The sequence below is a fragment of the Heptranchias perlo genome, chromosome 17 (genome assembly GCF_035084215.1).
Source record: "Heptranchias perlo isolate sHepPer1 chromosome 17, sHepPer1.hap1, whole genome shotgun sequence".
Classification (NCBI taxonomy): domain Eukaryota; kingdom Metazoa; phylum Chordata; class Chondrichthyes; order Hexanchiformes; family Hexanchidae; genus Heptranchias; species Heptranchias perlo.
In genome coordinates this window covers 26,948,082-26,973,982 of record NC_090341.1, presented here as the reverse complement: position 1 = coordinate 26,973,982, position 25,901 = coordinate 26,948,082, and the positions used below count along the sequence as shown (strand labels likewise).

Here is a 25,901-nt window from a genome sequence, read left to right as displayed (position 1 = left end):
CTCCTCATCTCACCCCTTATCCTGAGGCTGTGTCCTAGTTCTAGACTCTCGGCAGGGGAAACATCATCTCAGCATCAACCTCTCAGAATTTTATACGTTTCAATGCGATTACCTCTCGTTCTTCTGAACTCAAGAGTATAGGCCCATTCTACTTAATCTCTCCTAATGGGACAACCCTCTCATCCCAGGAATCAATCTCGTGAACCTTCATTGCACCCCCTCTAAAGCAAGTGTATTCTTCCTCTGATAAGGAGACCAAAACTGTGCACTGTAATCTCGGTGTGAAAGTTTTTAAAATAAATATATTTACATTATTCAGTCCTCTCCACAAGAGTGAATTGTGTTTTGGGTGGTAGTGCAAAGCGGGAGCCTGTTTTACATGCCGCCCTATTTTCTTTTCCATTTGGAGTGTAAAACAGGCGGCTAATTCACTGTCCCCATTTTGCGCTATTGTCTAAGATGAACTGCACCCCCTGTGAATCAATTATTCTTTCTCTAAAGAGAAGTTCAATGAATGTGTCTTCATTGGTGCTAAGGCCCCGAACCATTCTTGATACTCTTCTCTCACTCCTCTCAAAATAACCTTTTTGAAAGTAGGGTGCCAAGAACCTCCAATATTAGTGATTCATATGAGGCTAGGTTGTTTTGAATTTTGTTCAAATAACCTTGATGCATCCTAACATGATGTGCATTAAGAAAATACTTTATGTTTTTGCTTAATTATCATGTAATTTCATTTTCTATATTTGGAACCTAAATTTAGCAGTTTTCACAAGTGCACACAACACTCCTGACTAAAAGCATTATTTTGATTTATAGTTCAGATGGCACTATACTGTGTCTCCCTCAGATTTTACCAATTGCACTAGCTGCCAGATGGTGATAGATCTTTGACCTGTGCAATGTTTAATTATATGAAAATTCCATAATTTTTTCAAATCACAACCACGTTATATTCTGGTATTCCAAGCCATAAATTGCTGGATCTCTTGGCTACCTTGAAATTTGAGATTATTTATTTGTTTGTTTCCAATTTTTGTTTGTTGTACTTACAAACCACCTTCAATCTGCATAATTTTATGCAAGTAATACTTTGCTTCAGTTACAGTATAGTAAGATGTGAACTGTTTCTGCATGCATACATGTACAAATCCTGCCAGGTGCCAATTAGTTATCATGTTCCAGTTTTGCTTTTTAAATATTAATGTTATAGTTTGTCCTGCTTTGTCATTCTGATCCATTCCATTTACTGCATTGTATTAAGACCGAACAGTTTTGAAAAAGAAACTACAAATGCTGTAAATCTAAAATAAACAGAAAATGCTGGAACAGCAGGCTTGTCAGCATCTGGCAGTTTTGAACAAGGGTCAACACCCATCACATTGACAACCTGTCTCTCTTTACAGATGCTGATACACCTGTTTACTTCCAGAAGTTTGTGTTTAAGCTTCCACAAGTATTATCTTCATTAGCAAGTAAAGCAGAACCACAACCACAGGTCATCGTGGTTTATTTGCATCTCAGATCACAGATAAGTGCAATATGATCTGATGGATGTGAAACACTTGGCAGAGCCAAATGACAGGTGATTTCCTCGTGAGTTGGAAAAGGAATAACCTGAACAACCTCAAATATGTTCATATCCATGAAAATGTAGTCCAGGCAACCTTGGAAGCCACCTACATAATTTGTGTAAGCAGGTTCTCCACAAGCACTTTTTAGTTTAAACGAGTGAGTAAGGGACATGTTGCATCGTTCTTCCTCACCATTTGAAGTCCAGTCTGGGTGATCAGCGGAAATGCTTCCCTTGGTGACAAAGTCATATAAGCCTGTAGTTGGGGTACTGTTAAAGTCACCACAAAAAATTACTGGTGTATCAGGGTAAATCTCCGTGGTAACTTGTTGAAGGTGACGAAAGGCGGTTGCTATCTGAACAAGACGAATGTGTCCTCCTGAAAAAAGAAATATAAATCTTGCTACATCAATACATTTAGTTTGACAAAAAATGATCTAACAACATAGCCAACAGATTATGATTAGCAAATTGCAGGTGTCCTCTATCGGCTGCCCCACTAAACTGCTGCTTTAACTTAACATTAAAAGGAGACTTCCAGAAGAATCATTGTGCTATCAAGCAGCTCTTATCCTATTTGTGAGTATACCAACCAGTCCATTATCATGACAGCATTAAAATGTTAAGAGAACTGACTAGCCCAGGATCTATCGAAGTACTAAGCTTCCCACCAGAGGTTACAAGTTTAAGTTCAATTCTGGACTGAAATTAAAATTCATTAGTCAACGAGTTAATTCATTATGCTAAAAAGCAGTGCTCTTACACAGATGTCTAAGACATGGCCAAGTTCCTTTCATCAGCCCCTATCTGGCCTGCTATGAGTTGGATTTCCAAGTGCAAAGTCAAATGCAGGAGGGTTTAAGATCATGCACTTCAGGTGTGCTGTATGTAACCAGCACCCAGGTGGCAGGAATAGATAAGAAAATTTGTCCCTTTATGGTTTAATTAAAATGCAATTTTCACAACATAAAGCAGTGTTGTCACATGGATTCCAATAAAATAAAATAATATAGTGGGCATAGGGCATTTTCATGCAGCTGCACGGCAGTCAATTTCTCACAAGGATTTCACTAACTTCTCACGGATGTGTGAATTTTTAACATTGTATCTACTGGAAATATGAAAATCACTCAGCAGTCTGATGAAGGACTATGCCTGAAACACCAACATTTTTCTTTTCTTTATAGATACTGTGTAACTCCAGCATTTTCTAGGTTTTTTCACACAAGAAACATATTGGCTTATGTGCAATTTTTCCTTTACCATCTTGATACCAATAAATAAACAAAGTCTAGTGACAACACTGCTAAAAGATAGCTTATTCTAGAACAGATTTAAAAACTGCAACTATGACACATTCCATCATGGAGTAGTAGGACAGCCTCACAATTAGTCAATTCAACAATTTTTAATGGGGAGGTTAATGCCAAGCAGAGGTGAGATACATTCCCAAAAAAAGTGGAGAGGGAAAACAAAGGAAACACCACATAATTCTAAATGTAAAATTTACCTTTGGGGTGCCAGTAAAGATGAGTATTACCAATACACAACTTCCTCAATGGATCTTTAATAGACTGAAGTACACAAACCTAAATAAACATAGCAGTGTTTAAGGCTGATAATGTTAACTCTGTGAATTGTTCGAACAAGTACTTAACGTAAAGAAAGCAAAATGTTTAATGGGATTTCAGCCGTTTAGAATTTAATTACCCAGCATTAATTTGGGTTGCACAAAAATTTTGAAAATGGGAGATATATTTTGTATTCTTAAAGTTTCTCATGTACATTAATCTTAATATAGTTTACAGCATATATTCAAACTGTATTTGTATGTGACTGATATTATACTGCAGCTCTTACTTAACCAACTGATAATTCAATTCGTTTAGCACAAAATTCCCACTTGGGCTGCGTTAATATTGCTTCATTCAAATTTTGAGAGCAAAAAATGCCCTTAAATCATTACAAGCAGACTGTACCAATATTTTGCTCCCAAGAGAAATAGAAATACTAATTTTCCCACCACAGACTGGCTAATATCCTAAAATTGAAATCTCTAAAACTACAGTGTCATTTCGCAGGGCTGAAATACAGTCGCCTAAAACATATTTTAAGTACCTGGAAAGTGGTTGATCTTTGCAACACCTTTTCTTTAACATTTGGATTTGCCGAAATCCTCTCCAAAAGATCGAAGTACGAGGGGTCGGAAGCCAGAGCCTCACTGAAGGTCACATCATGTTGACTTAACAGTCTGTACTTCGAGGTTCTGAAGAAAGTTGCGAGGCCTTCGTGTTGCTTCTCCTTGATCCGAAACACTCCCCCGTAACCGAAAGCATCCAGGGCCGGCGAGAGGCTGTTCGCGAACACATTCTTATCCACCTCCTGGAGGCAGATGATGTCGGCATTGTAGCCGCTGAGCTCTTTCTTAATCAGGTTCTGCCTGTAATCGGCCTCGAGTGCGTAAGGCGCGCAGTAAGGGTACAGGCTGCTCTTGGAGAACTCGGTCTGTGCGTACACGTCGGCCAGGATGTTGTAAGAAACCACCCGGAGCAGCGCCTCATCCACGGCCCGACAGGTGAACGAATGGCGAGTGTCGAAGGTACAAGTGCCGGGCCCGGCCTCCACGGCGCCGGCGCTTTGTAGCTCCGTCGCAGCCCCGTATCTCTGCCCGTTGCCCGGGGTGCATTTTAGCTTCAGTTTTAGGCCAATGTGGCTGTTGTTCGGGATGAAGACTCTGCCGGTGCCCACCGGCTCCCAGCCCCAGGCCTCCTCCTTCAGCCACTCGAACAACGACTCGGCCAAATCCCCGAACTCGATTTCCAGCTTAGGGCAGACTGGGAATCCGGCCATGATGGAGGTCGGTAACTCGAGGTGCGTCAATGTCGGCGGGTTCCTCTCCACTCGGTACCGCGCTTCTCCCACCTGCAATACGGCGCCTTCCTGCCAGGCTTCTGCGTTACTCGTGTCCCCGGACACCGGCTGCTCTCCCTGGTACAGAGTCACGGGCAGCGCCGGGGCTTGGGCTAAGGCCTCGGCCGCCGCCTTCTTGCCTTTCCTGGGCTTGGCCTGAGCTTTGAGCACATTGTGCGCGATGCGGGCGAGCGCTGTCTGCAGGCTCTCGCTCTGCTCCCGCTGCAGGTGCCTCTGGCCGCCGCCCAGACGAAACGAGATGGTCAGTTTGGTCTCGTCTGGGACACACCGGACAACCGCTTTCTGCATGGCCCTGCCACGCTGTCCGGGACCGGGACCTGGACCCGAGGAGAACGACACACGAACTCGCACCAACCTCGGACACTGGAAAAACCGGTAAGCGCTGCTCAACAGGCCAGACATGGGCTCAGTCACCACGGCAGCGTGGGTCAAAGAGCAGCGCTCAGCAGCACATTCCTGACTAGATATCGGGCTCGAGTAGTACAGACGTCGGCTGGCCCATCACAAATAAATTAAATTATTATATCCAAGCCTGTGGAGTGAAACTGGAAAATACCCTAAGATGGCGAAAGTGCGGTGCACAGTTCTTTGTAGACGATTAACCAGAGTCTGTGCTGTACAAGGAACATGTACCTAGAGAGGGCCTGCCTATTTCCACCACTGTGGTGGAGCTAACATAACTTCCTTGCTTTTGTACTCTATGCCTCTATTAATAAAGCCCAGAAACCCATATGCTTCTTTAACAGCCTTCTCAACTTGTCCTGCCACCTTCTAAGATTTGTGTTCCTGCATGACTAATTCATCCTTTGCCTATTGATCTTGTGAGGCAAATTACCTGTCTCTCTATTGTGTGTGAAAACTCACATATGTGAGAAACTAATTATGTGAGAGTGGTCTGATGGCTTCTGGCCCCGATTTTAACTTAACCTGCCTAGTGGAAATGGACGGGTTTGGGTTGCCTGATGTTATGCTCCATTGACCACTGGACGAGTTAGGTTTATATTTTTAGTTTCTGTGATAGGACCACATTTTTTGTTTGTTCTTTATTTGCAGCTTTCCTTTATTTGCTTTTTTTTCTATTGCCTTTCTAATTTTTTTAAATAATCATTATTTTGTACCTCATGCAAAATATATTTTTCTACAGTCCCCCTTCTTGGGTCTGGTTCCTTTGGAGTTGAATTGGCTCCAAGATGCACCAAGTGGGGATTGGGAGAAGAGCCAAGAGGCAGTTTGAAAATCTCAAAAGAAACAAATTGATATTTCTGAAAAAGTGAAATACTGTTCATTTTTAAAAATTATCTACCAAAGCTTAGTTTAGTTCTTAGAGTTGCAATCTTTTATGAGAGCTACTCAAGGAGTTAGGTAAAATATGCACCACTGTAAATATTATAGTGTATTTTATCACTGTTAGATTATTTGCTAGTTAATTGTTCATTTAAGAAATTTGTTTCATATTTTAAACTTTAAACAAAGCCTGCTATGATAGTTTACCACTTCTGAAGAATGAAATGTAATCTTATGGGGACATAAAAGCAATTACCAAACAGGGTTTTGTGTTTGTTTACCCAAGCACATTACTGAAGGCAAGGATAGGCACTCTCAAAAAATATGGGACGTTGAAAGTCACCCATGAAATTATCTTAGATATGAAAGCTGATATAATCTAGGGCAAGAATGTTTACAAAGACTCAAAGATGTAATAATTTGCTTCTTTATTCCTAAATGTTAAATTCTACTGCAATATTATATTACAAAGTGAAAACTGACACACTGCTGTTTATATCATTTCACACAATCATGGAGTTCAGTACTCAGGTAAGATTAGACAATGCTAACAATTCAGCACGTTAATTGTTCGTAAAACCTTGTTATAAACATGGTAAAACTTTTAAGATCTGTAGGCTGGATAGACTATTAATTAAGAAATCAAAATAATATTGGATTAGCACAATCGATTGTCTATGTAATGCCCATTCAAATAAACTTAAAGCCTGAATTTAAGTCTAAAACATGAGCTTATCAAAGATGTCCATCCTAAAAGATTATAAGTGGAGTCCCATGGCATGTGTCTTTTCCGGCCACAGAGAGGTATAGGGCTATTAATAGATACAAGCGCAGATGTGAAATGTTAGTCCTCTGATATTCAAGTGTAATTAATTCTTTGTAGTTTACTAAGTATTTTTGTCAGGTTTTCTCTGCCAATTTTCTCCCAACCCCCTCTCCTGAAGGTATTGATTCCCTGAGATCAAGAACCTTGGTGGATTTTTGCCTGCCTATTTCAGAAGTGCTGAGATCAACTGTATTGCCCCTGCACTGCCCCAGGTGAGATCAGCTAACTCAGCACAGACCAGTGATCCAACCTAGCACCTTGCCAGTAGTATGGCTTAGCTATTGAACAATCAGGGAAGCTACTAAGAGTTTAAGAGCTTTACTTTTAATTTGCTTCAAGGGTAAGCAGATCACAGTCAGCATATTGGGTTGTTTTACCACGGGGTGGTAGGATGTTGGTTTGCTCCCACAATTTCCTCACTGGGCAAAATCTCAGTTATATTCATTGGTGAGATCATGAAGCTCCCATGTTTAATCAGTGATCTGTGCAAAATCAGCTGATCTCAGCTGTGGTGGTTTGAAGATGCATACAACTGACTTCTACATTCCCAGGCGAAGAAGCGAAAAATCAACCTGACTGATATCCAGTGATCCCTGCATGTATATGGGAACATCAGGTGGGGACTGTATCAAGCTTGACTGTGATGCACCCATGGTCAAAAATCCTGCTAAGCTTACATTTCCTGTCCAGGCTCATTAAGATTAGTCACTTGAGTAAGGTACGGGAGGGCAGTCGCTCTCATGAATCTGTGCTCCAGCTTCAGTCATCAAATCATCATCAAGAGCTAAGGGAATGAAATTTGATGGGGGCGGGTGGAGGTGGCAAGAATTCAGATCCATAGTATCCTTTCTTGGAAAACTAGTTATAGATTTACCACAGTTTTACTGTATTATTATGTGACAGCAATAAAAAATAATAAAATATCGTACAGTGGTCTCCTTTTGGGCAAAGCTACGATAACCAGTGTGATGGTGGCTATTGTAGTGCACATGGAAGTTATTTTCACTTGTGCACTGATTGTAATTTCACTATTAGTAGAGATGACTTAGTGCTGCTCAGTTCTGGATTCTAAAATAGAATCATAGAAAGGTTACAGCATGGAAAGAGGCCGTTCGGCCCATCAAGTCCGTGCCGGCTCTGTGCAAGAGCAATCCAGCTAGTCCCACTCCCCCGCCCTATCCCCGTGGCCCTGCAAATTTTTTCCTTTCAAGTACTTATCCAGTTCCCTTTTGAAGGCCATGATTGAATCTGCCTCCACCACCCCCTCTGGCAGTGCATTCCAGATCCTAACCACTCGCTGTGTAAAAAGGTTTTTCCTCATGTCATCTTTGGATCTTTTGCCAATCACCTTAAATCTATGTCCTCTGGTTCTTCACCCTTCCGCCAATGGGAACAGTTTCTCTCTATCTACTCTGTCTAGACCCTTCATGATTTTGAATGCCTCTATCAAATCTCCATGCAACTTTCTCTATTCCAAGGAAAACAACCCCAGCTTGTCTAGTCTATCCATGTAACTAAAGTCAGTCATCCCTGAAACTGTTCTAGTAAATCTCTTCTGCACCCTCTCTAAGGCCTTCATATCTTTCCTAAAGTGCGGTGCCCAGAACTGGACACAATACTTCAGCTGTGGCCGAGTGTTTTATAAAGGTTCATCATAATGTCCTTACTTTTGTACTCTATGCCTCTATTTATAAAGCCCAGGATCCTGTATGCTTTTTTAACCGTTTTCTCAACCTGCCCTGCCACCTTCAATGATTTGTGTACATATACCCCCAGACCTCTCTGTTCCTTTACCCCTTTTAGAATTGTGCCCTTTAGTTTTTATTGCCTCTCCTCATTTTTCCTACCAAAATGCAACACCTTGCATTTTTTTGCTTTAAATTTATCTGCCACGTGACCGTCCATGCCAATAGCCTGTCTATGTCCTCTTGAAGTCTATCACTATCCTCCTCACTGTTCACTACCCTTCCAAGTTTTGTGTCATCTGCAAATTTTGAAATTGTGCCCTGTACACCCAAGTCCAAGTCATTAATATATATCAAGAAAAGCAGTGGTCCCATCACCGACCCCTGGGGAACACCACTGTACATCTCCCTCCAGTCCGAAAACCAACTGTTCACCACTACTCTCTGTTTCCTGTCAATTACCAATTTTGTATCCATGCTGCTACTGTCCCCTTTGTTCCATGGGCCGCAATCTTGATGACAAGCCTACCATGCAGCACTTTTATCAAACGCCTTTTGGCAGTCTATATACACCACATCAACTGCATTGCCCTCATCTACCCTCTGTTACCTCTTCAAAAAATTCTATCAGGTTAGTTAAACACGATTTGCCTTTAACAAATCTGTGCTGGCTTTCCCTAATCAATCCACACTCATCCAAGTGACTGTTAATTCTGTCCCGGATTATCGTTTCTAAAAGTTTCCCCACCACCGAGGTTAAACTGACTGGCCTATAGTTACACCCTTTTTTGAGGGTGTAACATTTGCAATTCTCCAGTCCTCTGGCACCACCCCTGTATCTAAGGATGATTGGAAGATTATGGCCTATACCTCCACAATTTGCACCTTACTTCCCTCAGCAACCTCTGATGTATCCCATCCGGACCAGGTGACTTTTTTTATTCGTTCATGGGATGTGGGCGTCGCTGGCAAGGCCAGTATTTATTGCTCATCCCTAACTGCCCTTGAGAAGGTGGTGGTGAGCTGCCTTCTTGAACCGCTGCAGTTCGTGTGGTGAAGGTTCTCCCACAGTGCTGTTAGGTAGGGAGTTCCAGGATTTTGACCTAGCGACGATGAAGGAACGGTGATATATTTCCAAGTTGAGATGGTGTGTGACTTGGAGGGGAACGTGCAGGTGGTGTTGTTCCCATGTGCCTGCTGCCCTTGTCCTTCTAGGTGGTAGAGGTCGTGGGTTTGGGAGGTGTTGTTGAAGAAGCCTTGGCGAGTTGCTGCAGTGCATCCTGTGGATGGTACACACTGAAGCCACTGTGTGCGGTGGTGAAGGGAGTGAATGTTTAGGGTGGTGGATGGGGTGCCAATCAAGCGGGCTGCTTTTTCCTGGATGGTGTCGAGCTTCTTGAGTGTTGTTGGAGCTGTACTCATCCAGGGAAGTGGAGAGTATTCCATCACACTCCTGACTTGTGCTTGTAGATGGTGGAAAGGCTTTGGGGAGTCAGGAGGTGAGTCACTGCAGAATACCCAGCTTCTGACCTGCTCTCGTAGCCACAGTATTTCTGTGGCTGGTCCAGTTAAGTTTCTGGTCAATGGTGACCTCCAGGATGTTGATGGTGGGGGATTCGGCATGGTAATGCCGTTGAATGTCAAGAGGAGGTGGTTAGATTCTCTCTCGTTGGAGATGGTCATTGCCTGGCACTTAACTTATCTACTTTAAGTACTGCTAGCCTTTCTAGTACCTCTTCTTTGTCAATTTTTAGCCCATCCTTTATCTTCCTTTACTGAGACTCTGACTTCATCTTCCTCGTTAAAGACAGATGCAAAGTACTCATTTAGTACTTCAGCCATGCTCTCTGCCTCCATGAGTACATCTCCTTTATGGTCCCTGATCGACCCCACCCCTCCTCTTACTACCCGTTTACTGTTTACATGCCTATCGAAGACTTTTGGATTCCATTTTATGTTAACCACCAGTCTATTCTCATATTCTCTCTTTGCCCTTCTTATTTCCTTTTTCACTTCCCCTATATTCTGCCTGGTTCTCACTTGTGTATCAACCTGACATCTGTCATACGCCCCTTTTTTCCGTTTCATCTTACTCTATCTCTTTTGAAATCTAGGGAGCTCTGGCTTTAGTTGCCCTACCTTTCTCCTCTTGGGAATGTACCTAGACTGTACCCGAACTATCTCCTCTTTAAAGGCTGCCTACTGTTCAATTACAGTTTTGCCTGCCAATCTTTGATTCCAATTTGCCTGGGTCAGATCTGTTCTCATCCCACTGAAATTGGCCCTCCTCCAATTGAGTATTTTTACTTTAGAGTGGTCCGTGTCCTTTTCCGTAGCTTTTCTAAACCTTATGATACTATGATCGCTGCTCTCTAAATGTTCCCCCACTGACACTTGCTCCACTTGGCCCATCTCATTCCCTAGAACCAAGACCAGCAATGCCTCCTTCCTCATTGGGCTGGAAATGTACTGGGTAAGTAATCCACATGAATTGGGTTTCCTCCGAGCTTCTCTTGCAAATATTAAGGCAGCTGGTTCGTCCAATGCTGGCTTTCAGCTGGTAAGACAATGGAAGATGGAGAAGAATTCAGGGCATTCTACAGGCAATCAAAAGGAGGAAATTGAGTTTACAAAATAAGATCTCCGCTTTATTTACGCTCATTGTTAAACATTGTTCAGTCAGTAATTTGTGGATGTTTATTAACCAACATCACTAAAATAGATTATCTGGTCATTATCACATTGCTGTTTGTTAGAGCTTGCTGTGCGCAAATTGGCTGCTGCATTTCCGACATTACAACGGTGACTATGCCTCTGAAGTACTGCATTGGCTGTAAAATGCTTTAGTGTGTCCTGAGGTCATGAAAGGTGCTATATAAATGCAAGTTCTTTCTTCTCTTTTCTCTCATGCACAAATGAGAATAATTTTGTTTAAATGATCAACGAATGGGGAAATACCCAGTAACTCTTGCTCCATTACAAAGGAAAAGAAAGACAATCTAAAACAAAAATAGGAAATTCTGGAAATAAGTAGCAGATCAGTCAGCCTTTTGTAAAGCAAAAAAACAGTTTGTGTTTTGGACATAAACTTTTATCAGAACTGAAAACTGAAAGATAAGCAATCACTTTAGTAGAGTTGGTGAGAAAAGGGGGAGAAACAATAGAGACTCCAATCATAGAGGGGAAATTAATGGGTTGAATAAAATGCAAAGTGCTGGGTAGAAAACTGTTAGATAATATGATATGAAAGATAATCTCAGTGAGGTAATGGGAAGATATTATTGTAAATTGCTAACTGGTGAAAAGACATAGAAAAAGCCCACACAAGGAAAAAAGGTAAGAAAACAGGGAAGCACTGACAAAGGGTTATACCCAAAATGTATTCTTAAGATGCTGAGTGACCTACTCCATTAATCTGGTCTGGAACACTCTCCAAAACACTGAAAATTATGCTGGATCTTTAGACTAAATGAGATTATGGATACTAAAACCAATCGTGGCACCACAGTGCTACCATACTGAGATCAGCTAATCCAGCAAATTTCAGGGATCAAACTTGAGACCTTTCTGGTCTATATGGCACATTACTGCATCAAGCAATGCATTTTCCCACTGATTCATTGAAGAGGCAAGGGATTAATAAATTGTTGTTTAAATTTCAGTCCAATAAAAGGATTATAAGCATTACAAATCAGTCTATAGAAATCATGATTTTGAGAACCTCGTCTCATATTTAACAGGATTTGACTGCACTATTTTCAACAACAGTGGAGGTAAGGGAGGGAGGGGGAAAAAAACACCATTCAGAAAATACTGGATGATGGCTTCCTCCTAATCTGAAGTGCAACAGTATTCAGTAATGTGAAATCAAAGCCTAAATACAGAGCTATGCACTGTCCTATTCACAATCTATTTTCGTTGTTTAATCATTACTATGAACGAACTCTACATTTACCATTATTCTTGACTTATTTCTTTCTTCGAAGTTAATTCATTTGTTTAGTAGCTTTACAAGCTAACAGTTAAGTTCTGACTATTATTCACAATCTAAACTTGCCCTTGAAATCCAGTGATTAAAAATAATTATGTATGAAAACCTTAATTTGCTTACTGCTTGCTTATTATTAAAATATATAATTTTGAACCGCATTTGAGAAATAAAGTTCCATCATACCTGAATGTTTGAAAATGCATGGGCCAACTTGTCGAGTGATAGTATCATGGATGCTCAGCTGAAAGTACAAACAAAATGTAAAGAGTTAAGAAATAGTACTATCAGTTTTAATTTAATTATATTTAGTTTTCACTACTTGTTCAGAAACTGTCCTTTCATACAGATAATACAGTATGATATACAAAGACCTGAAAAAAATCTTTCCTTACATCCACCTCTGTCCAGAGAGTCTGAAGCATGCTCATAATCACCACCAGTGTCAACAGGCTGTGTAATTCAAATTGGTTGAGTTGGAAGTTGCCAGTTTTCTCTTCTCTTTTCTCTCTCTCTCTCCTTTTAGAAGGAATGTCTCTACCATAGAATTATATTCAAAATCAATGTTTCATTCTGTTACCTTTAATTAACAAGGCACTCAATAACTGTATGGTTTACTAGTTCTGTGAATGTATGTCCATGCTGTCTTGTCAAATTGAAGTCTACCAGTCTTCAACCTTATCCTCAATTTAGGAAAACATTTTACATAAAGTTCATTATTACTATTTAGTTATATCTTAAACATTTCAGTTCCTTAGATTTTAACCATATTTTGTGATGTATGTGTGTAATCCTTCTTTACTGCTATTGGTTCAGCCACTGTGACAATACAGTGTTATCAAAATGCTGTGTATTTAATTGTACTTAATGACTATTAGTAGGGTCCTTCAAGCAGATTTTCTCAGTACTTAAATAAGGTGTGATTAAATCAATGCTCACAACTGTTTGATATAGTACATATGCATGTGCAGGATAAATCAACTTCACGTAAGATTAATGTATTATTAATACACATTAAATCAGTTAATATGCTTCTATTATAAATTACCATGAATTTGGCTAACAGAAGCAGGCATACCAGAATGGGAAAGTGTTTATACACACTACAGACACTGCTGAAAAATGTCTCAGAAATGCAAACTGGAATTTTAAGTATATGTTTAAATGAAGATTGATTGTAGTAGAGGTACAAAAACATTAATATATTTGAAATATATATTTTTAAAAAATCTTTGTTTACTTCTGTAAGACCACCGTTTCATGATATTAACTACTGGATGAACTATTAACAACCTCCCCCTGTATGTAGTACTGGGATGTAGATGCATGCTCACAATCTTCTGCTTCTAACCTCAAATTCCCAAACTAATGTGTTGCCATAGGGAGGCACAAAGTGGGAACCAAGCACTTCCTCACTCGAAGGAAGAATCATTCCAAGGCTCCTCTTCATGAGTGATTTAAGACTGGCATAGATGGAAGTTTGGAAGCAGATTACCCATCTCCCCTCTCGTGGATAGTGTCCACAAGGGCAATTACAGAAAAGAGAAAAAAAAATAAAAAGAGGGAGTGGTGTTCTCACTAAAATAATGTCATCACCAATAACACAATTTCCATTCATGATAATATATTAAGAACTATATGGTTTAATTTAGTTTTGTTGTGAAAATATATTTAAAATCTGCTAAAGCGTCTGAACTCTTCAAAGAAATTTCTCAATTGTCACAAAAATGTTAAATTATTAATGTTAATGTGCAGCCAAAACAGAATAAAATCACAATCTGTCTCCAATTGATTTTTTTATGTTACATTTATTATTTTATTTGTAAAGTACTGGAGTGGTTATAAAAAGCATCCCTTGGGAAAATAATGTGTTCTGAAAATGTTTAATTTTGTAATATGTCAAAGTAAAAATCTAATTTTTGTGGATATTAAGTATATTGAACTAACTGACATGATTTTCCACAAAATATGGTAATTAAATGTTATTAATCACACTGTAATCCTAAACCTGTTGTTATAAATCTCAGAAGGATATATAGATTTAAAAGGTATTTTTTATGACCTGTAACTGAATTAAGAATTTGACTGCAAATCTGAATTTCAGTACAAAACTTACATTATTTGATCCTTTCATATAATTTGTCTTCAAGTTTCTACTCTTTAGCAATTTTAAACCATTTGCATTTTAGTAAATATTACAGCCTTTTTGTAGGAAAGTGTCAGTAATATTAGGCAGCAGGATATAAATTGTGGCAAAATAAGCTAAATGGTATTATTCTACAGGACACGACACAGGAGAGTCATTTGGGGGTACAGTACTAGTGGATAAGATTGGCAAAGCCATCAGGACAATCTGTGGCAGCAGTAAAGAAAATAAATATGATCTTGGGCTGTATGGCCAAAGGAATAGAACACAATCGCAGGAAGTGATTACAGGTTTGTACAGAGCACTGGTCCTACCCCATCTGAAGTAAAATATACAACTCTAAGTCACTGTATTATGAAAAACACATCCAGTCTTTGGAGAGGGTGCAGCAAAGGGCAACTAAATTGCTGGTTGAGTTATGGGGAAAGACTATAAAAGCTGGGAATATTTACTCTGGAAAACAGAAGGCCCAGGTGATCTTATTCAAGTATTTAAGATCCTAAAGGGTAATAGACAAGATAAATGTCATATGGTTAACACAGACTCTACAAGAGGATACAGCTTCAAACTTAGAAAGGGAGTGTGGAAAGAGAGTTTAGATTTAACTACTTTGCCATAGGGTGGTGAATGTATGGAATAGACTGCCAAGGGATGCAGTGGGGCTGCAGAAAATTTAAGGAAGAATTGGATAAGTGCCTAAAAAAAAATGATAGAGGGATATTGTGGGATATAATCTTTCCCGGACACTGCGACTGGCCAGATGGATCACAATGATCTTTTCCGGTCCTGCACATTCCTGTGTGATCGTTACAGCCTGTTGGCTTTTTTAAAACCAATTTTAAAATCCTTTATCTAAAAGGGCTACAGAAAGAATGTTGCCTTTATTACCTTGTCCTACTGAATAGTACCAGTTTCTTCAGACCTCTGTTGAGTACAGCTCCGGCGCTTCTTTGTGTGATCCAGTGTGCATTCTATGTGGAATATTCATTGTGTTCCACAATACCCATTATTGAATTGAATTAAGTCATATTTTGTATTAAATACCGAAATAGAAAATTCATCATATGATACAGTATTTTCTGATGTTTCCAGTGAGGTGATCATTTTAAAAATGATGTTATATTATGTTCGATTAAAAAGACTCCCTAACTTTTCTTACTATTTTGCATTAGGCCATTGAATGGAAGCAAAAATGCGAAGCAAGTGAAAGAGGAAAAATTGATTGTGATATTCAACCAGAAGGTCTTTGTGACATCAGATGGCATGTACTGGAGTTGTGTTTACAAAAATATTTACGTATATATCACATTGCAACATTTTATCTACATGCAGAATCGAATTAGTTTAGGAAGATACATCAACATTAAAAGCTTGCCCGTCATACGGTCAAATAAATCCGTTCACTGTATGTTTACTTTTTGTAGAATAGGATAACTCAGCAAATTGCTTCAAACTTCAGTCAGCATTACTGGATTTCCAACACAGCAGACTGTCTCATCTCTTTTCAGGCTTAAACTGTCGCAAACAAACGGATCCAGTGCTGTGGAAATTCGCAGCTCGCCGTGGAGCAGGAATTATGCTGGTCGAAATCAGAGGATGCTAACCCCGGTCAGAAACTCTTAGCCCCGCAAAGTCCCAGATTCCGATTTAGATCCTCCTCAACCCAGGAATTTAGAAGCCAATTGTACTCACATCTCTTCAAAGCTTACGGCAGATCAGAAAGTTACTTTAAAGTTCTACAAATTTGCAAAAAGGTATAATGAGTCACAACCGAGAAAACACTAACAATAGCACTGCGTTTATGGCATGGCGTGGAACATCAAGTATTAAACAGCAAAGAAAGTTATGGATCAGTTATTTTTGAATAATGAAATCTTCAGGTATGTCTGCTGGAAGTGCAGAAACTTTATCAGTTACAGTATTTACCACTGAAAACTACTCCGTAAGATATTTATCGAGATATTTATCAGCATGTTGCCAGGTGATAGTTGATAGAGGTTACATCTGAACAAGATGAAAGTTCATCGATTGAAATAGAGTCAGGGGGAAAAAATGGTTCTGAGAGACCGTGAACATGATTCAGCAGTACAAAATATGCCTCCTTTCCTCTGAGCCACCCCAAGGGGACCCAGGTAAGAAAATAGTATCACAGTAGTTCAAACATGTTTAGTCTTATTCCCGGATTGCTTTGAGTTTGAGCATCTGAAGAATTTGTTTTTTCATAAACTATATCCAACTATGATAATGTTGCACAATTCGATTGGAGCTAAAAGGGTTAGTAATTTTGATAAACAGAGAAAACCTTATAAAAAGAGAACGTATATTTAAGGTGTAGACTGCATACACAGGTGTATTCTACTTAGAGATTTTAAATGCCATTTTTGGGTGGCTGCCCGAGATTCGTTCTCCCTCTCCCGTATCGTATTGCGTACCATATCAAGCAGTGAAACCGCTACCTGAACCTCGCTATTTGTGCTGGCAGCAAGTGGGAGAATGTAACTCAGAACATGGAATTGCCTAATATTGTCCGGGCACTGACTTAGTGGAGCACTTCAGATTGTCTGATACAAGGTTAAAGGAATCACATTGGCCTTCATGATCGGCAAAGTCCCATCTTTGCAGCACAGTTGGGTATCCAGATTAAATTCACAGTTGGGAAATGCAGCTGATTTAAAATAGAATCGGGCAAATACTTCTCCTTAGTTTTATTCACCTTTCACACACAAAATAATTAGAATGTACGTTCGAGTTAAAAACTGGTACAATGCAGAAAAAAAACTGATGTTAGAAATCTGAAATAAAAAACAGGAAATGGTGGAGATACATAAAGGTTGCATTTGATAAGAGAAAAGTCACATTAGCATTTCTGGTGTAGACCAAGGCACAGAGGGAATGCAAGCATTTTCTGTTTTATTTAAGAACTGGTTCCCCTGGGGGACGCTTGGGTTCATATAAAACAGTTTAGTGACTATAATGTGCAATAAAACGAAGTTTACATAAAACGGAACATTATATTATTTATGGAGTGCAGCAATGTATGTCATTTGCTTGTAGCCTTCTTTTGGAAATGCTTTATGTACAATAATAGATTGATAATCTAAACGGTTAGCTTCGAAGGAAGTTTTCAGAAGGTTAGTTGCGAATCTTGTATTGGACAATAGTCAACGAAAGGTTCCTGAAGGGTCAAGCTATTTTTTAGAATAAAATATCAATTATATTATTGCCAGTTCATACGTTTTTCCTTTTATCTTTGTACATATTAAGGTAAACCACGTAATGATCGTTTATAACACATTCATAAAATGTATATAAAGACAGTAATAAAATATTTGGAATTCATTTTATTTCTGCAACTTACATCTTGAAAATTTCGACAACTTACTTTGCTGATGGCCACATTATAACAGGCACGGTCTGATCAACCATAATCGAAAACCGAATGAGAAGCGAAAGTGTTTAGCGCTGTTCCTTATAGGCTTTTCCATTGATAAATATCGGCAGCGATTCTGCACAGAACACGTCGGAGTCGCGATGTTCCAAAACCGAACGCCGACTCCAATTCGCCACAGCAACAAGAATCCCTGTGATTGACGGCAGTATCCACCAATCAGCGATGGATTTCCCGTCGAGAAGCCAAATAAGCGCAGCGGGAGGCGGGATCTCTAGTTCTATACATTTTAAATAGTGAAAAACGAGTATTTTGCTGAGTATAATATTTTGATTCAAATAAGGAAAATATCTTCTCTCAGATTTTGGAGTAAAAGGTGATAATTTTTAAAATCTTTTGCGACAGGCGGTTGGAGGACTGCTGGCGGGGTCCTTGTAGTCGGTAATAGGCGCGTCGCGAGGCTTGCTCCGGTCTTTTTGCTGAGCGGCCGAGTCTGCAGCAATGGGTGAGTGTGGAGAGCAGCCCGACTGCGACTCGCTTCGCACCGAATCCGCCCTTTGAAACTCCCACTCGGAGAGGCCCACCGAGTTCGCACGGTTAACCTCCGCCACCGGCCGCTGGGGGCTTCAGGCCGTTTGTTTTATTTTATTAATGCGTCAACCCGCCGCGTGTGAGCTGCCACGCTGTGGGTTCCTGCCTCAGGGGTTTAGGCCCAGGGCCTGGTTCAGGCGATCGTTTTCCAGCTGTAAATCGCTCCGGATGGGAGCTCACGAAAATCAGAACCCAAATTTCTCAATTTAAAAAAACAAGAGCTTTGTAAGGAAATATGATCAAAAACTGAGTGGGATATTTCTGGGTCTTGAAGACACGGCTGGAGTTTTTATAATGTGGATTTTCCTACATTGATCGGTTTGGAGGTGGAGATTGTGTATTAAGACTGCATAATTTCTATGACAATTGGTACTGAATGGGCACTTAAGTCCCTTTTCTAAGGAAATATAATTCGAATCTATTAATCGATCAAATTGGTGCTTCAAATGAAATTAAACACTGCACTCAAGTACATATTCATAATTGCTAATCTTGGCACTGTTTTTACAGCTAGCACTTTGGTGATGCATGATTCTTTTTGCAGGAAAGATAAACAATTTTTACTGCTAGAAACCTACTTCATTAAAATTATGGAGAATGATAGGTCAGATGATTGCGCACAGAATTTAACCATTGGGCTGAATGTCAGCCTTAGACTTGACTTTTGAGCTGTTTATATTTTGCACTACTTTGCCTCACGATATAGAAATCATTAAATTAGTAATCAGAAATGGTAGACATTTTAAAATTTTGTTTTTAGGTAAGTGCCGTGGTCTTCGTACAGCCAGAAAATTACGCAACCTTCGCCGTGATCAGAAATGGCATGATAAGCAGTACAAGAAGGCCCACTTGGGGACTGCCCTGAAGGCCAACCCATTTGGCGGTGCATCCCATGCCAAAGGAATTGTCTTGGAAAAAGTGTAAGTATTTTTAAACTGAGGACATTACTGACTGCTGTAAATTATCTTTCCCTGAAGCATTCCTGTACATGTCTTTTCTCAATTATTAATAGAATGTGCATGAGAGTAGCTTGGGGTAACTGGCTGCATTGTTCGATTGCTTGCTGGGAAAGTTCCTGGCCACTCTTTGGTACATTTTCTTGATGGTATGGCTGATAACTGAAAGTATGAGGAATTGTGACCTCGCACCATTACACTTAACTAGACTTAACAGGTCTGATCTGCAATTGTCCTGAACACTCCAACATTTCAGAGCAGTTACACTGTGTAGCCATAATGGAGATACACAAGTACACTGTAGCAACAGAATGATGTTGTTTGTTAAATGGTATAATTTGCTAGTGTGTATATATAAAAGAAATGTCTGCTTTCAAAAAGCTCTATTGTGCATTGATTTTAATCAATTGGATTTGGTTAGATTCTGGATAAAGTACATCTACTTTAAGTGAAAACCACTGGGAAATGAATTTGCCCCTCCTTGGTCAGCTTTTATAGTGCCTATAACTTGGCAAAATGTCCCAAGATGCTTCACAAGTTAGGGAGGGGACAAATGCAGAGCAGGAGTTAGAGTTTAGGAATATGGGCCATTACTAATTGTCTTCTTTTTTAATACAGTGGTGTTGAGGCTAAGCAGCCAAATTCTGCTATCAGAAAGTGTGTTCGAGTCCAGCTTATCAAGAATGGCAAGAAAATCACAGCTTTTGTTCCAAACGATGGTTGCTTGAATTTCATTGAGGTGAGCAGTCATGTTTTTAGCAAGTAACTGATTGGTACAGTACCGATTGATACTAATGCTGTGAATGGAAATTAGTCATTTTATTTTGTATGTTACTTGCACTTGTATGCATTGTATAATGAAATGAAACGTTTTATATCAGACTGCATTTTATCCACATTTCCAGTCCTCTTTAGAACTGCTGAATGTGCAACAGCAATTTTTATTTACAGAATTCTATTTTAAATGAGCATTCCAGTTTTTGTTCTGACTGTAACTGATTAATTCTTCAAACTGATGAAGTTGAAGAACCCCAACCTCTATAAGTGCAAGAAAAATAATGGGACCTGCCATAGAACAGTGAAATTTCACGTTACTTTTTTGTGGATTGTTTTAAGCAAGTTTTTAGGTTTTGCCCTATAAATTATATTTATCATATCCTATTTCGACATACTATTCGTAAACAAAGGTGGAGTCAGAGTAAAACCAAAATTAATGGGAATCAGGGAGAAAACGCTCCAGTGGCTGGAGTTATACCCAGCAAAAAGGAAGGTGCTTGTTGGAGGCCAATCGTCACAGCTTCAGGAGTTCCTCAGGGCAGCGTCCTAAGCCCAACTGTCATCTTAACAGGGCCAGAAGTTTGCTGCTGATTGCACAGTGTTCAGCACTATTTGCATTTCTCAGAAAATGAAGCAGTCCACGTCCACATACAGCAAGATCTGGACAACATCCAAGTTTGGGTTGATTAGTGGCAAGTAACATTTGCGCTACACAAGTGCCAAGCAATGACTACCTCAAACAAGAGAAGGCCTCACCAACATTAACATTCAACGGCATTACCATCGCCGGGTCACCCACCATCAACGTCCTTGGGGTCACCATTGACCAGAAACTGGAATAGCCACATAAATGTCGTGGCTACTAGAGCAGGTCAGAGGCTGGGTTTTCTGTGGCGAGTGGCGCACTAACTCCCCAAAGCCACCATCTACAAGGCACAAGTCAGGAGTGTGATATACTCTCAACGTCTGGATGGGTGCAGCTGCAACAACACTCTCAAAGGTTTACACCAGCCAATGCAGTCCGCTTGATAGGCAGCCCCTCCCTCCACTGAGGGGCTGCAGTGTATGCTATCTACATGGTGCACTGCAGCAAGTCCGAGGATGCCTGGCACCCTTGACAGCAGCTCCCAAACCTATGACCACCACCACCACCCAGGATAAGGCAACAGGTGCATGGGAACTCCATCACCTCCAAGTCATAGGACATATTGTTGTTCCTTCAATGCTGCTGTGTCAAAATCGTGGAACTCCCTACCTAACAACATTGTGGAAGTATCTTTACACATGGACTGCTTCGGTTCAAGAAGATCCATCACAGCCTTCTCGAGGGCAACTAAAATTGGGCAATAAATGCTGGCCTTGCCAGTGATGTCACATCCTGTAGAATGATTAAAATGATTTAGTATCCCTTCTGATGGTCATTCAAGGAGGCTTTTCTCCCTCAGGCCCTCACCCTGTATCCAAATAAGTGAACAGGTTCGCAAGATTAATGGTAGGGAAAGTAGAATTATGAAAGTTGTTTAATAAAACTTGTTTATAGTAAATCAAAAGCAAAATACTGCAGATGCTGGAAATCTGAAATAAAAACAGAAAATGCTGGAGAAGCTTAGCAAGTGAGGCAGCATCTGTGGAGAAAAGCAGTTAAAGTTTCAGGTCGAAAACTTCGTCAGAGCTAGTAATAATATTTTCGTTTGTAATTCTGCAGCCTGGAAATTAGATGGGGGGGTGAATTGAGAATCTTGTGCCCCCGTAATAGCATAAAAAGCAGATCAATAAAGACTGGGTCTAAAAGTTATTTTGTGCCCACTCCCTTGGTACTTGTTGGCATTGCTGTTGTGAGCAGATGCAAATACAAAGAATTAATTTACATTTATAGTAACCCCATATGTCGTAGGGGCATTCCTAAGCACTTGTAAAGTGCAACCACTGTTAGATGGTTAAGTGCAGCATCCAATTTGCACACAGCAAATTCATGAATGCATCTGTTTTCAATGGTGTTGGTTGAAGGAAGAATATGGAACTTGGACCCACTGCCTTCTAACTCAAAACAAAAATTCAACATGGTGGCATGGGGCAACTCGTCCCTGAATTATTCTGCCCATCCTTGCTATCCATTTCAATCTCTGAGATTGCAAATTGAAGGGAGGTAACTATTAATACTGTAGGGTAGCGTACTACAAGGTTGCCCTATAACCGTGAACATTTGAGTACTCTTAGGGTGTGAACATAATTCTTCAACTGGCATATTTGCGCAAAGCTTCAGCTTGGCGGCAAATTAAATTTGTGCTCTTTAGATGATACTGTTTTTTTTCTTCACTTAGATTGTGATGTTTTGGCTGTCTGTATACACACTTCCATTCCTTCTTCCCTTTGCCGCCCCTGCTTCCACCTACTCCCGCAAAGAAGACCAGTGGCAAAAATTCCTGATTGGTGCAATGAAGTAATGGTTAACAAATTCACTTTGCTTCATTCACTGATCAGAGCTGCTGTTTACTCCTCATTCTGAGATAGATTGAGGTGTGATGTCTTGTAACAACCCAACTTAACTCCCCTTGTACTCCCCAAGTGAGACCACACCTGGAGTACTGTGCAGTTTTGGTCTCCTTACCTAAGGAAGGATATACTTGCCTTAGAAGCAGTGCAGCATAGGTTCACTAGATTGATTCCTGGGATGAGAGGGTTGTTCTATGAGGAAAGATTGAGTAGAATGGGCCCACACACTCTGGAGTTTAGAAGAATGAGAGATGATCTCATTGAAACATAAAATTCTAAGAGGGCTTAACAGGGTAGATGCTGAAAGAATGTTTCCCCTGGCTGGGGTGTCTACAATTAGGGGACGTAGTCTCAGGATAAGGGGTCGGACATTTAGGACCGAGGAGAAATTTTTTCACTGAGGGTCGTGAATATTTAGAATTCTCTACCCCAGAGGGCTGTGGATGCTCACTCATTGAGTATATTCAAGACTGAGATTGATAGATTTTTGGACTAAAGGAATCAGGGGATTGGGTGGGAAAGTGGAGTTGAGGTCAAAGATCATCAGCATGATCTTATTGAATGTCGGAGCAGACTTGAGGGGCCGTATGGCAGCTACTCTTATACTGCTGCTGAGATTGATCTGTCAGTTACTGTTTTTAGATTTGAATCCTATTCTGAGTACTTTTCATGTAATTTCCATCTTGGAGATTTTCTTTATATTAATATACTCCACTGTTATGAGACACGGACTAATAGTACTGTATATACAGCTCATATTCCACATGTGCTTCACATACAAAGTCAAACTAATACTCTAAAGAAACTGTTTTGACTCATCTTTATCGATAATGTGATTATACTACAACAACTTGCATTTATAATAGCACCTTTTAACGTAGTAAAACGTGCCAAGGCACTTCATAGGAGCTATTATTTAAAAAAATTAACACCGAGCCACATAAGGAGGTATTAAGATAGGTAACCAAAAGCTTCATCAAAAAAGTAGGTTATAAGGAGTGTTGTAAAGGTAGAGGGGGTTAGGGAGGGAATTCCAGAGCTTAGGGCCTAGGCAGTGGTGGAGTGATTAAAATCGGGGATATGCAAGAGGCCAGAATTGGAGGAGTGCAGAGATCTTGGAGGGTTGTAGAGCTGGGGGAGGTTAGAGATAGGGAGAGGAGGGGTGAGGCCATGGAGGGATTTGAAAACAAGGATGAGAATTTTAAAATCGAGGCGTTCCCGGTCCGGGATCCAATGTATGTCAGCGAGCACAGGGGAGTTGGTGGGAGTTAGTATATGGGCAGCAGAGTTTTAGATGAGCTCAAGTTCATGCCGAGTGGAAGATGGGAGGCCAGCAAGGAGAGCATTGGAATAGTCCAGTCTGGAGGTAACAAAGACGGATGAGGGTTTCAGCAGCAGATGGGCGGAGATGGGCCATTGTTATGGAGGTGGAAGTAGGCGGTCTTGGTGATGGAGCGGATATGTGGTGGGAAGCTCATCTCTGTCAAATAGGATGCCAAGGTTGCGAACGGTCTGGTTCAGCCTCAGTGGCCAGGGAGAGGGTGGAGTCGGTGGCTAGGGAGCAGAGTTTGCAGCGGGGATTCAAAGACAATGGCTTCGGTCTTCCAATATTTAGTTGGAGGAAATTTTTGCTCATCCAGTACTGGATATCAGACAAGCAATGTGATGAGACAGAGTGGAGGGGTTGAGGGAGGTGGTTGTGAGGTAGAGCTGGGTGTCGTCAATGTGCATGTGGAATGTGATGTATTTTAGGATGATGTTGCCGAGGGGCAGCATGTAGTTGAGAAATAGGGGGCCAAGGATAGATCCTTGGGGGACTCGAGGTAACAGTGCTGGAGGAGGAAGAGAAGTCATTGCTGGTGATTCTCGGGTACGACTGGATAGATAAGAATGTAATCAGGTGAACGCAATCCCACCCAGCTGGACAATGGAGGAGAGGCATTGGAGGAGGATGGTATGGTCAGCCATGTTGAGGAGGGTTAGTTTACCATCGTCACAGTCACATAGGATGTCATTTGTGGCTTTGGTAAGGTTCGTTTCAGTGCTTTGGCAGGGACGGAAACCTGATTAGAGGGATTCAAACATTGAGTTGTGGGAAAGATGGGCACGGATTTGGGAGGCGACAACACGTTCAAGGACTTTGGAGAGGAAGGGGAGGTTGGAGATGGGGCAGTAGTTTGCAAGGACAGAGGGGTTAAAGGTGTTTTTTTTTGAGGGGGGTGATGATGACAGATTTGAAGGGGAGGGGTACGTGAGGAGAGGGAACCGTTAACAATATCAGCTAACATGGTGGCCAGGAAGGGAAGTTGGGTGGGCAGCAGTTTAGTGGGAAATCGATCTATGCTAATTGCTCCCTCTTAGATTACATACCTCTATTGATGTTAAGTCTTATTCATAGCATGTGAACTATAACAACTTGAAATATGTCCATAGTGCAAAAGAACTTGCACACTTTTTGTTAACACTCACTTCACTGAGCGCACCTTAAAATTCTTCCCCGATCCTTTTAATAGCTCTATTGTTTCCATTAACTCCTCATGATGGCCATGGGTGATGCACGCGTATTGTATTAATGTCAAGAACTGTAACATTCAGTAATCCCTACTGACTATTATAGATTGGATGTTTCCTAGTTTGTAAATGCTTTGAACTATTTCACTGACGTCTAAATTTCTCTTTTTTTAGGAGAACGATGAAGTTCTGGTTGCTGGTTTTGGTCGTAAGGGCCATGCTGTTGGTGATATTCCTGGTGTCCGCTTTAAGGTGGTCAAAGTAGCCAATGTATCTCTGTTGGCCCTGTACAAAGGCAAGAAGGAGAGACCAAGATCTTAAATTTTTCAGTATATTAACAAAGATTGAAAATAAAACATTTTAAAATAAATGTTTGTCGGAAGTTAATAAAATTCCCCGAACTTATCGATTCCTTTCTATTTGCAACATGTCCATCATTAAGACTGAATGGGAAGAGACTTGAAAATTCATGCTCCAGGTCTTATTATTTGAGGGTTATAGATTTTTTGTTCCCCCTCTGGGCAAACAAATAAGTTCTCTGAAGTGACATCGAGGTAGGTATAGAGAGTGGTCCAGTAATCATTATTGCCTGTGGGGAGGTCACATCTGATTGGCACAGCAGCAAAGCATTGAACTGGAAATCCCTTCCCTCTCTGCTTGTGGCTGCCATTTTTAGTTAGTGATAAGATGAAAATATATAACCTGGGCACAAACTCTCAGGTTTGCTGATCTGGTGACAAACGCAAAAAAGT

General features: G+C 40.6%; 2 protein-coding genes and 2 long non-coding RNA genes across 6 annotated transcripts in view; 2 read left to right on the top strand and 2 right to left on the bottom strand.

Moving 5' to 3' along the window:
- Nucleotides 1–25,519, top strand: part of rps23 (ribosomal protein S23) — a 162,040-nt gene extending 136,521 nt beyond the window's left edge. Inside the window, exons 1-4 of one of the 2 annotated variants that reach the window (XM_067998797.1) lie at nucleotides 18,227–18,326; nucleotides 19,173–19,332; nucleotides 19,987–20,107; nucleotides 25,324–25,519. In XM_067998797.1, the coding sequence (XP_067854898.1) occupies nucleotides 18,323–18,326; nucleotides 19,173–19,332; nucleotides 19,987–20,107; nucleotides 25,324–25,470 (432 nt within the window). In that variant the 5' untranslated portion in view covers nucleotides 18,227–18,322 and the 3' untranslated portion in view covers nucleotides 25,471–25,519. Of the gene's footprint in view, nucleotides 1–18,226; nucleotides 18,327–19,172; nucleotides 19,333–19,986; nucleotides 20,108–25,323 lie in introns of those variants that run through there. The other variant, XM_067998798.1, reaches the window with a different exon arrangement.
- Nucleotides 995–5,163, bottom strand: pde12 (phosphodiesterase 12). The gene is made up of 3 exons (XM_067998765.1): nucleotides 3,692–5,163; nucleotides 3,084–3,162; nucleotides 995–1,952 (listed from the first exon to the last, which is right to left on the bottom strand). Exons 1-3 carry the CDS (start codon nucleotides 4,904–4,906, stop codon nucleotides 1,510–1,512), a joined length of 1,737 nt encoding a protein of 578 aa, XP_067854866.1. The 5' UTR covers nucleotides 4,907–5,163; the 3' UTR covers nucleotides 995–1,509.
- On the top strand, nucleotides 3,705–17,772 carry LOC137334199 (uncharacterized). 2 transcript variants are annotated; one of them, XR_010966098.1, is made up of 3 exons: nucleotides 3,705–4,444; nucleotides 14,571–14,723; nucleotides 15,606–17,772. It is a non-coding gene; the product is annotated as an uncharacterized lncRNA (long non-coding RNA). The 2 variants fall into 2 exon arrangements; XR_010966097.1 differs by lacking the exon at nucleotides 14,571–14,723.
- Nucleotides 6,215–17,922, bottom strand: LOC137334198 (uncharacterized). Its single transcript, XR_010966096.1, has 3 exons — nucleotides 17,816–17,922; nucleotides 12,474–12,531; nucleotides 6,215–10,896 (listed from the first exon to the last, which is right to left on the bottom strand). It is a non-coding gene; the product is annotated as an uncharacterized lncRNA (long non-coding RNA).
- Nucleotides 25,520–25,901: the final 382 nt, after the last annotated feature.